This window comes from Nematolebias whitei, chromosome 13, assembly GCF_014905685.2.
Source record: "Nematolebias whitei isolate Nwh7 chromosome 13, NemWhi1, whole genome shotgun sequence".
Lineage (NCBI taxonomy): Eukaryota > Metazoa > Chordata > Actinopteri > Cyprinodontiformes > Rivulidae > Nematolebias > Nematolebias whitei.
In genome coordinates, this window is record NC_056510.1 from 5056160 (window position 1) to 5067492 (window position 11333).

An 11333-nucleotide genomic window follows, 5' to 3' on the forward strand; every position below is an offset into this window, starting at 1 on the left:
ATAAAACATCTACTTACTGAATTTTTTTGTGTCCATTTTTAGTCCCTGCCAAGATCAACTTGCCAAAGAATCTAAAGGACAAGGAAGCCATTCCTGCCCTGCGTGGGGAAGTGGTCAATATCAAAATTCCTTTCAGTGGTAAACCAGATCCCGTCATCACATGGCAGAAAGGACAAGATCTTATTGACAGTGATGGACACTACCAGGTGATCGTCACCAGATCCTTCACTTCATTGGTGTTCCCAAATGGAGTAGATAAGAAGGATGCTGGTTTCTACATTGTCTGTGCCAAGAACAGATTTGGCATTGACCAACAAACAGTAGAGCTGGACGTTGCTGATGTGCCTGATCCGCCACGTGGTGTCAAAGCCAGTGACATCTCCAGGGACTCTGTCACACTGAATTGGGTGGCTCCAGCATCTGATGGTGGCAGCAAGGTTATAAGTTACATCATTGAGAAGTGTCCAACCACAGCAGAGAGGTGGGAACGTGTTGCTCAATCCCGTGATACCCACTACACAGTCATTAATTTGTTTGGAGGAACAAGCTACCAATTCAGAGTCATTGCGGAGAACAAGTTTGGACAGAGTGCTCCATCAGAAAGCAGTGGACCTGTCATGACCAAAGAAGACAAATCCAGGGTTCTACTTTATGACAGGGAGGTTGATGACACTGAACGAGTCCCCAAAGGCAAAGCTCAACACTCTGAAACTAAGAATATGCATAAGAAATATTCCATTGCAGAAGAACTGGGTCGAGGTCAGTTTGGCATTGTTCATCGCTGTGTTGACATTAGATCTGAGAAAACTTACATGGCTAAATTTGTCAAAGTGAGAGGTGCTGATCAGACAATAATTAAGAAGGAAATTACAACACTGAATCTAGCCAGACACACTAACTTCCTCCTTCTTCATGAGTCTTTTGAAAGCCCAGAAGAGTTGGTGATGATCTATGACTTCATCTCGGGTCATGACATTTTTGAGCGACTTAATACACCAGAGTTTGAATTAAGTGAGCGTGAAATTGCAAACTATATCAGGCAGGTGTGTTCAGCTCTGGAGTTTTTGCATTCTCAGAGATATGGGCACCTTGATATTAGACCAGAGAACATTGTGTACACAACAAGAACCAGCTCCACTGTGAAGATTATTGAGTTGGGGCAGTCCATACATCTGACTCCTGGAGAACAAATCAAGATTCAGTACACTACTGCAGAGTATGCTGCTCCTGAGATCCACCAGTGTGACATGATTAGCACAGTCACTGATATGTGGTCAGTCGGTGTTCTTACCTATGTACTACTTAGTGGACTTAATCCATTCACAGCTGAAACCAACCAACAGATGATTGATAACATATCCAATGCAGTCTACAGCTATGATGATGAGTGCTTCAAGCAAGTCAGTGTAGAAGTATTAGACTTCACAGATCGTCTAATGACTAAGGAACGCAAGCATCGTATGACTGCAGCTGAAGCTCTGGTGCATCCTTGGCTTACAAAACCCACAGAAGAAATTAGTGCCAGAGCAATCCCAACTGGCAGGCACAAGAGATACTATCAGACAATGGTCAGGAAAGAATGGAACACTGTTGTCTCTGCAGCCCGTGTGGCCAGTGGTGGCTCAATCAGGTCCCAGCGTGGCGTCTCTGTGTCAAAGGTTAAAATTGCTCCATTTGAACATGGTCCTCTTGCAGGCCAGATTAACCATGCAGTGTTAACTGAGGGAGATAATGTCAAGTTCGTCTGTAACATTGAAAACTATGACAGCACTACTGAAGTTACATGGTACTGTGGCGTGAGGCAACTTGAAGCTGGAGACAAATATGAAATTGAATATGAGGATGGTCTTGCTGTAATTACTATCAATAAGGTCACACGAGCAGATGATGGTACTTACAGATGCAAGGTTGTAAATGAATATGGTGAGGACAGTGCCTATGCTGAGCTGTTTGTCCATGGTGTTAGATCTTACCAAGACTTCTTCACCACCCGTGTGGTAAGGAGAACAAAGCGCAGAGTTGATACTACCAGAATGCTTCAAAAGCCACCAGAGTTCACCCTCCCTCTTGTCAACCGCACTGCTTATCTTGGTGAGGATGTACGCTTTGGTGTCACAATCACTGTTCACCCTGAGCCCCGTGTCATCTGGCACAAGACTGGGCAAAAGCTTATCCCTGGACAAGATGATAGGAAATACAGCTTCATTAATGACAAAGGCTTGTACCAATTGATTATCCGCAATCTGGAGAAAGAAGACGATGCTGAATATAGTGTTGTGGCTCGCAACAGGTACGGTGATGACAGCTGCAAGGCTCGCCTTACTGTCGTGCCTAGACCTAAACCAGCAGACCTTACCCTGAGGCCCATGTTCAAACGGTTGCTGGCAAATGTTGAGTGCAAGGAGGGTCAGAATGTTCGTTTTGAGATTAGAGTTTCTGGCCACCCAACACTGAAGTGGGAGAAGGATGGCACACCTTTAGCCTTTGGACCATCCATTGAGGTGGTTCATGAGGGCTTGGACTATTATATCCTTCATGTGAAAGACACTCTTCCTGAGGACTCTGGTGTGTACAGAGTCACAGCTACCAACTCTGCTGGATCTGCCAGTTGCCAAGCAACACTCAAAGTAGAAAGAGTAATTCATGTCAAGAAAGACTATGAGACCAGTGAAAAGGAGAAGAGAAAGCTGTCTGGGCAGGAAGAGTTAGACAAAAAGGTCAGACTGTCCCAGATTTTGTCAGGTACTGTTGTTTCACCTCTGCCACCTTTAGCTGTAGAAGCTGTCAGGGAAGCAGCCACCATGTTCAAACCTGCTGTCACAACTAAGAAAGGTGAAAAGACTGAAGCTGAGATAAAGAAAGAACAAGAGGAGAGGAAGAAACGGGCAGATGAGAAGAGAATGCGTATGCCTTATGTTGTCCCCACACCTCGCATCATTAACCCTGCTGTTCTTGAGGAGGATGTGGAAATAAAACACTTCCAGCCACTCTCTGACATGAAATGGTACAAGAAGCTGCGGGATCAATATGAGTTCCCTGAGCCAATGGAAAAAATTCGGCAGAAGAGAATGAAACGTATTCGCCTTTCCAGGTGGGAACAGTTCTATGAGGTTCCCATCAGAATCAAGGAACAGTATAAGCCTAAGTGGCGAATTTCATCTCTGACTCAAGATGACTTGGAGACAGTGAGGCCTGCAAGATATCGCACTTCTTCTCCTGAGATGGATTCTTATCGCAGAATCAGGAGGAGGTCTTTAGGTGATCTCTCAGATGAGGAGCTACTGCTACCTGTGGATGAGTATCTGTCCATGAAAAGAACAGAGGAGGAGAGACTTCGTCTGGAAGAGGAGCTGGAACTAGGCTACTCTGCTTCTCCACCAAGTCTCAGCCCAGTTCGCTTTGAACTGTCTGCTTTACATCCTTCCTCTCCAAGGAGAGTCGACAGTGAGGAGGAAGAAGAAGAGGTTAAAAGATACGACTCCTACAGAATTCCATCTAAATATGAGGCTGGACCAAGCTTTGTTGACCTTCGCCAACGTCATGATAAAGCCACATACAAACCTCCAAGGCAGAAACAAAAAGTATATGAAGAGAGAGAAGATCTGGAACTGCTACGCCCTCATACAACCACAGAGAGAATCTCAACGTACAAGAGTCAGCTCAAACGGATGGAATTTGAGGAGAAGACACGAATTGTCAAAAAGGAAGCAGATGTTGCAGTTTCATCTATCTCTGAGATCACTGAATCTGAACACCTGACAACTTTTACAGCAGAATATGTGCCTAAACCAATTAAAAAGCTTCCTTCACCTGAACCAACAACAACAAAATATCTTACCCAGGAGAAAGCCTTGAAAACTGATATTACTTTTCCTAAAGTTGACTTTTTATCCAGGTATGAAGAGAGGAAGCAGGCTCTCAGATCAGAGAGAAAATCTATAGAGAAGACGGTTGAGGTGGTGACACAGGCTCCCTTTAGCCTTGACCATCCCCCACGTATTACCATCAGGATGCGATCACATCGTGTACCCTATGGCTCTAACACAAGATTTACCCTAAATATTCAAGCTAAGCCTGAGCCTGAGATCACATGGTTCCACAATGGTAAAGAAATTCATCAGAACGGCAAATACCACATGACCAACTTTAGTGGTGTTTTAACTCTCCAGATCAACAACTGTGTGACTGAAGATACTGGTACCTATCGTGTGATCTGTAAGAACTGTAAAGGAGAGACTTCTGACTATGCTACACTGGATGTAACAGGTGAAGAATATGTTGCTTTCTCATCCCTCCGCAAGGACGAGGAACCTCCATCAGCCCATCTACCAGAAATGACCCGAACAGAAGTGTACCATGTTTCATCTTCTAAATCAACTGTAGAAAAAGTTGTGACTGAAACTGCTAAAGAGACTACTACTATTGTCCAGAAGCCAAAGGAGAAGCCAAGTGTTCCTGCCACAATTGTAACCAAACCAAAGTCCATGACTGTGGAGAAGGGAGAAAACGCCAGATTTGAGTGTGATGTGGATGGTGATCCAGCCCCATCTATCACCTGGCTACGTGAAGGAGAAGCTGTTGGTTCCTCTGCCCGTCACCACGTTGTCTCTACTCAGTTCAACTCCACCTTTGAGATCTCTGCTGTTGAGATGTCAGATGAAGGAAACTACACTCTACTAGTAGAAAACACTGGAGGAAAACAGGAAGCCCATTTCACTTTAACAATCAAAAAGTCCGAGTCAAAGGAAGAAGTAGTTGCTGCTCCCAGAGTTACTTCTCCAGAGGCTAAATCTCCTGTTGCCAAGTCTCCTGAACCAGTCAAATCTCCTCAGAGATTAAAGTCCCCTGAGCCCATCAAGTCACCTCAAAGGGTTAAGTCCCCAGTCTCACCAAAATCCCCAACACCAAAGTCTCCAACACCAAAGTCTCCAACACCAAAGTCCCCTACTCCCAAATCTCCAACGCCATCTGAAAAGGAACAAGGGATCTCTCCATTCAAGTCACCAAAGAGGGTGAGGTCACCACCTCTTGAAAAGAAGCCATCCTTCTCAGCTGAACTGAGTGACATCACTGCAATTCCTGACTCTATCATCAAACTGTCGGTAAAGATGACAGGAGAACCTAAACCTGCAGTTTCTTGGATGAAGGATGGAAAGGTAATACTGTGAAATACTCACAATATTTTGGTATTCAAGATAACCAATAATAACCATATTTTCTTGATGATTAGGTTCTGTCTCAGGGTGGGAAATATAAAATATTGGAGGATGGTGGTTCAGCTCATCTAGAGATCTACGAATCAGAAATCTCTGATAGTGGGGTGTACAAGTGCACTGTTACCAATGCTGCTGGAGTAGCAGCATCCACCTGCGCAGTCATTGTACAAGGTAAGCCAAAAACAAGCTGTCCTTTAAACCTACACCTATAAATCTTTTGTTTTGTGCAATAAATACAACATATTTCTGTTCTAGCTCTGGAGAACAGAGGATGTGGATGTTGACACAAAGGGTGGACTAATGGAGGAAAATGCACTTTTTTTTAAATTACCGTAAAATAAATATTTTATCAATTTTAAAATACGTTAGTGCAGAGTTTTTTTAAACAAAAAAATCCTTACAGCATTTAAAAATTTTTTTTTTTTTTAATTATTAAAATTTGATATTTGTATTGCAGGCTGAGACAGCTCTAAAACACTGAGGTTTATTTGGAACAAGTATTTAAAACTAATATTTTAAGGTGGTTGATTTTCCCCCTGAGGAACATGAATGAAGTTAAAGGGTAAAAACAGTCATATTCAAACGTTCACAATATGATGCTTTTGATGTCACTCAGATTTCACAATCTTGTCTGTAGTTTCAGAAAACAAAGTGAAGTTTTTGAGCTGCATGCGTTCAGCTGAGACTGCTGCAAGATAATGAATAAAGATAAATTCATTGTGAAATAATCATTTATTAGATTCTTGAAAATGTATGTTATCTTGCTCTGCAAAATTGATTGACAGCTGCTGCTGATTATGACTTCATAACACTTTTCATGTCTGTGATGCTGGTGAGACATTTTCATCATTCAGTGTTTAAACAGTCTGCGTTCACCAACATTTTCACCGCACAGAACATCTATGTGTTGGTGTTAGGAAATAGCCTCCTACTCTGGGCCGTTAGCCTCTGACTCAAAAAGTTATTGAGAAGACTGCTTCACTGGGCAGTCATTGGTCTGCATGATCAGACTTGTCATAAAAAACACTTAAGACTCCAAAATCAAGGCTGAAATAGTTGTAAATGGAACGCCAAGGCACTTCAGTTTAGGCGCTATGTCTGCATACAGGCTCTTGTTCTCTCTGCACTTCACGGTCTGAGCTTTTTACTTGTTTGCAATTTCACAGCTCTTGTTGAGGACCCAACAAAAATTATGACTGTGGAAGGCAGATCTCTTACTGATGCTGCTGAGAGCATGCAGAAAGGTTTCTTGACCTCCTCTGTTCAAACAGAGGCCAGCAGCTACAGCAGAGGTTCACGCACTGCTGTCGGCCAATATTCGTTTGAGAGCATGTCTGCAACTAACTTCTCTGCCATGATGGCTGAGTCATTGGTTTCCATGAGCTCCAGCAGCCAAACGATGGAAATGTCTTCCTGTTCGCATGTTGGCCGCCTTACCACTGGGGCTAAAAGAGGTGAGAAGTGTACATTGATGCGTCTGTAACAACAGATGTGTGAGGAGCTGGATTTCAAAAGCACTGTGGAAATTCATGACACCCCACCACCACCTTTTTTTTTCTTTGCAAACAGCAGTTAACATTTGAAATGTATGCATTGATGGAACCACATCAAACCTGAAATCAGTAGTGAATCACAGCCCTGTCTACCTCTCTAACATGTACACATACCTGAATGAAATACATTGTTTATGGAATACAGTAGGGATGCACAATATTGGATTTTTTGCCGATATCTGATATGCCGATATGTTAAAACCTATTTGGCAGATAACCGATACCAATACAGATATTTTTCCCTCTAGACCTACTGACAGAGTCTACATAGCTTTCTCTGCTGTGGAATTAAAATACATTATTCTGCATGGTCTTTGTCAGTTTGGCCTGCTACCAAATGCAGATGCCAAAAAGGGGGCTGAAAATGATGTAACACTTCAACTTGGATTATGTTTAATGTCAAATTTATTCATGATATCAACTCTCTCTAACACTACGACAACACTCGGAACAGTGCAAATGAGTAAATTTTCACAAATCTAAACTCAACGGCACGCGAGATGTCGTAATGTGCTGGCGCTGCAGGCATCCTTGTCAGTGGGTTGTCATACAAAAACAGCACCTTGTGTGTGTGTGTGTGTGTGTGTGTGTATATATATATATATATATATATATATATATATATATATATATATATCATCTTTTATATTGATTAGTTATTTTGATGGAATGGCCGATGTCTGACATTTAACTTTATCACTAATATCGGCCAATATCGAAACCATGCCAATAATATTGTGCATCCCTAGAATACAGTGTAACACTGTGCTGTGACTGTAATAAACTCGATGGTGGCTCAAAATTTAATTAAAATTGAGAGAAACAGGTACATTTTCTGTTGCAGTCTCACAAGTGTGAACTTGTGACCAAGCAACCAATGAATCATGTGGCCACATTTTGAGTGCTCAATCAAAAAAAAATGAAATAAAGCACAGCTTGATTTTGTATTCGCAACTTGCAAAACTGTTTTCTGGGTCATTATAAATGTTGAGACAACGATGAGATGAAGGGAACACAGAGAGTCATTCTGGGTGTATAAGATCCATCACTGACTTGGTTCCTGTCTTCGTTAACAGGCTCTCCACCAAAGATCGAATCTCTTCCTGAGCATGTAAGTGCTGAGCCAGGGAAATCCCTGACCGTGACAGGCGTGTTCTCCGGAGACCCCGCCCCCTCCGTACAGTGGGTCCGGTCGGGTTGGACTCTCCCTAACGAGGATGAGCGGTTTCGTGTGGGGAACGCAGATGATCTGTCCACGCTGATGATCTCTGCGGTGAAGGAGGCTGACACAGGAGCGTACACCCTCCGACTGTCCAACGAGCTCGGCTCAGACTCTGCAACTGTTAACATTCACATCCGGTCCATGTAAAAAATAACAAAGAAAATTTGATTTCCCCCATTTCCCTCATCCCAGACTTTTATTTACAACATTACTTGATAAAGATCAGGAATTTTCTTGTAAATAGGAACTATTTTTGTACCAAACTTGACATTAATTTTTGCCAAACTAGACTGAAGTCTAAAGATGTAAAATGTGCCATATTGGATAACATTGACTTAGGATGTTTGATCCATTTTTCTGTGACATGTACATAATGTATATAGCCGAATTTACCGGTTATGGGAAATGTATGCATTGTTATTTATGACAATAATATAAACTGAAACTTAAAGAAACTTGATGTAGTTGAACAGGAGAAAGTTTCGACAGGAACGAATACCCTGTTAAAGTGAGAAACTAAACTCTGTGCCTCAACGATCAGTTGAAGTCTAAGATTGCCTCAGCAGGTAGAGAGGCTCCCTGTTGATGTTACGAACCACAAACAGAAAGACTAAGTTTTTTACACGCGTCTGTGCGTGAGATTTTACAGTTGTACCATGAGCGTAAGGCCCTGAGCGTTGTTTGCATCACCCTCATGTAAGCAACGTGAACCGGCCTTGTGCTCAGACTGACTGCGTCGTACCGCCATGATGTGATGACCTGCAGAGAGCGCGAGCGGCCTGCCCTCTCTGCGTCAAGATTCATTTAAATAAAGAGCGCTGTTTCTGCCACAGGACAGCCGAGTGTTCTTCTTAACGGAAACATCTTCTGGCCATGAGTAAACAAGAAGTCAGCGCCAGCTCTGCTGGGCAGAAACAGCGCCATCTCCGGGAGGATTGTAGCTACCATGTTTGTGTTTTTGGTGTGAGTGTAGATTTTAGTCGTTTCACTGTTTCGTTAGTCGGGGTTTTCTTTGTTCACATCACAGCGTTTATCTCCTGTGAGATGATCTGCAGCCCTGCACTTTGATTGAATTATTCTGCTGATGTAGAACTAAATTTCTTCCTCCTGGAGTTTGATGCATTACTGATTTAATAAAGCATGATTTCAGCACTACACGTTTCCTCTGTCTGAGTCTTTTCTGTCTGTTTCTGCCTTCAAACTAGAGAGAGACACATTTTAATTGGCTGATTTTGGCCCCTTAAAAGAAAAATCCTTGACTGCTGGTCATGCCAGAGCTAAGGGACCCTATAGGTTTTGGAGAGACATGGTAAAAAGAAACCAAAAAAAAGTCTGCTAACCGCAGGGCACAGTTCTTAAGCGTATGACCCCTATGTCCTCAGGACCTGGACTTTTCCTTTCTTTAGTCTTTTTAAAAAGGTTAAATGCACTCCCAGTGTCAGCATGTACTGAGGCACCTGATAATGCTTCTTTAAAACCAGAACGCTCCTCAGTAGTCATTAGATCTAAAACATTGTAAAATAAATTAAAATAATTTGACAGTTCCAAAGATGAGTAGTTAAGAGCAATGTGAATTTTCTTAGTTGGCATCCCCATCATAGACAGAACCCCCTCCCACGCCAGCCGGGTATTTGGAATACCTTGTACAATGACTTTGCAGAATTTGAAATCTTAAAAGTGAACAGAAGCTTTGAACAGTCTAGGTTTCAGAATCCCCACCTCGGACCACCAGGGGACGCAGATCTTTGGTTTTAGTATTTAAATGATTGAGTGAATGAAAGAGCTGATTGTAAACTGAAGTACTTTGTGAACAGGTGATAAACAGGTAAACTGAGAAACCATTAAGAAACAACACACAAATTCATTTCGTTATTGATTAATTAACTTTATTGAACGCTACTGGGGTAGAGAATCTTTGTGTTTTGTTTCCATGGAAACAATGGCCCATAATATGATAAAGGAGGCCCAGCCAGTGTTCAGGTGCTACATGAGTTCATATACAAGTCTTTATACCAACAGATACACAACATGATCACCAAGACACTCAAACATCCCAGAACATTCCAGACAGACAATTATCTACACGGAGGCTAGGCTGTCAAGAGAACCAGATCCTCAGGATTTACAGAGGACTGGATTCTCACGATGTTAGAGAGGACGCTATCCTCAGGACTTAGACCTGATCCTCAGGACATTAGAGAAGACCTGATCCTCAGGACTTAAACTAAACCTAACTAGACTTAACTTAGAGGGTGATAAGATGTACTGGGACCTGTCCTGCATCCAACATGGAGTCCATTGTTCTAACAAACTGTATGTCAACAGGCCAACCCCAGACCCTCACAGACCCTCCACAGGTTTCCAAATTCTGACCAATCAGATGACAGAATATTTTCAGGGGTGGAGTCTTAGAGACAGGAAGTAAACTTTGTTTCAGAGGAAGCACCTGTCTTCAGGAGCAGCAGATAAAATATTAATAAGGATCTTTATGACCTCTGAAGAGAGTGGTTCTGTTGAGTTCAACAGGAAGTCCATCAAAGCTGCAGTGAGCAGAACCAGAACCTTTTGAAACCAGAGATCCACATTCTGTGCACACATGTTCATGTGATGCTTCATACACATGGTTTATAAGTTATGAATCCTAAATGCTTATATATATATATATATGTTACAGGTGTTTTAAAATCAAACTGGGTCCTGATTCTGAGGCTCTGCTCAGAACTTCTGTCACACAAACCTTGAAGACCCAGAAGCATCTAAAAACAGTTAAAACTGTAGAAAATATAAAAACTAAACAGATGGGAGAGTGTAGGGAGACAAAGACCCTGATGATCCTCGGGAGGGAGACAAAGAACCTGATGACCCTCAGGAGGGAGACAAAAACCCCGATGACCCTCAGGAGGGAGACAAAGACCCCAATGACCCTCAGGAGGGGGACAAAGACCCCAATGACCCTCAGGAGGGGGACAAAGACCCCGATGACCCTCAGGAGGGAGACAAAGACCTTGATGACCTTCAGGAGGGAGACAAAGACCCCGATGACCTTCAGGAGGGAGACAAAGACCCCGATGACCCTCAGGAAAGAGACAAAGACCCTGATGACCCTCAAGAGGGAGCCAAAGACCCCGATGACCTTCAGAAGAGAAACAAAGGCTCCGATGACCCTCATGAGGGAGACAAAAAACCCGATGACCCTCAGGAGGGAGACAAAGATCTCATTGACCCTCAGGAGGGAGACAAAGACCCCGATGACCCTCTGGAGGGAGACAAAGACACCAATGACCCTCTGGAGGGAGGCAAATACCCCGATGACCCTCAGGAGGGAGACAAAGACACCAATGA

The 11333-nt window shown here is 42.9% G+C and overlaps 1 protein-coding gene across 1 annotated transcript in view; it reads left to right on the plus strand.

Annotated features, from left to right (window-relative positions):
- Positions 1-9146, plus strand: part of ttn.1 (titin, tandem duplicate 1) — a gene marked incomplete in the record, with an annotated part of 170421 nt that extends 161275 nt beyond the window's left edge. The window contains 4 exon segments of the mRNA XM_037686817.1: positions 43-5156; positions 5231-5387; positions 6383-6670; positions 7846-9146. Of these exon segments, the coding sequence (XP_037542745.1) occupies positions 43-5156; positions 5231-5387; positions 6383-6670; positions 7846-8138 (5852 nt within the window).
- Between the last annotated feature and the right edge of the window lie 2187 nt (positions 9147-11333).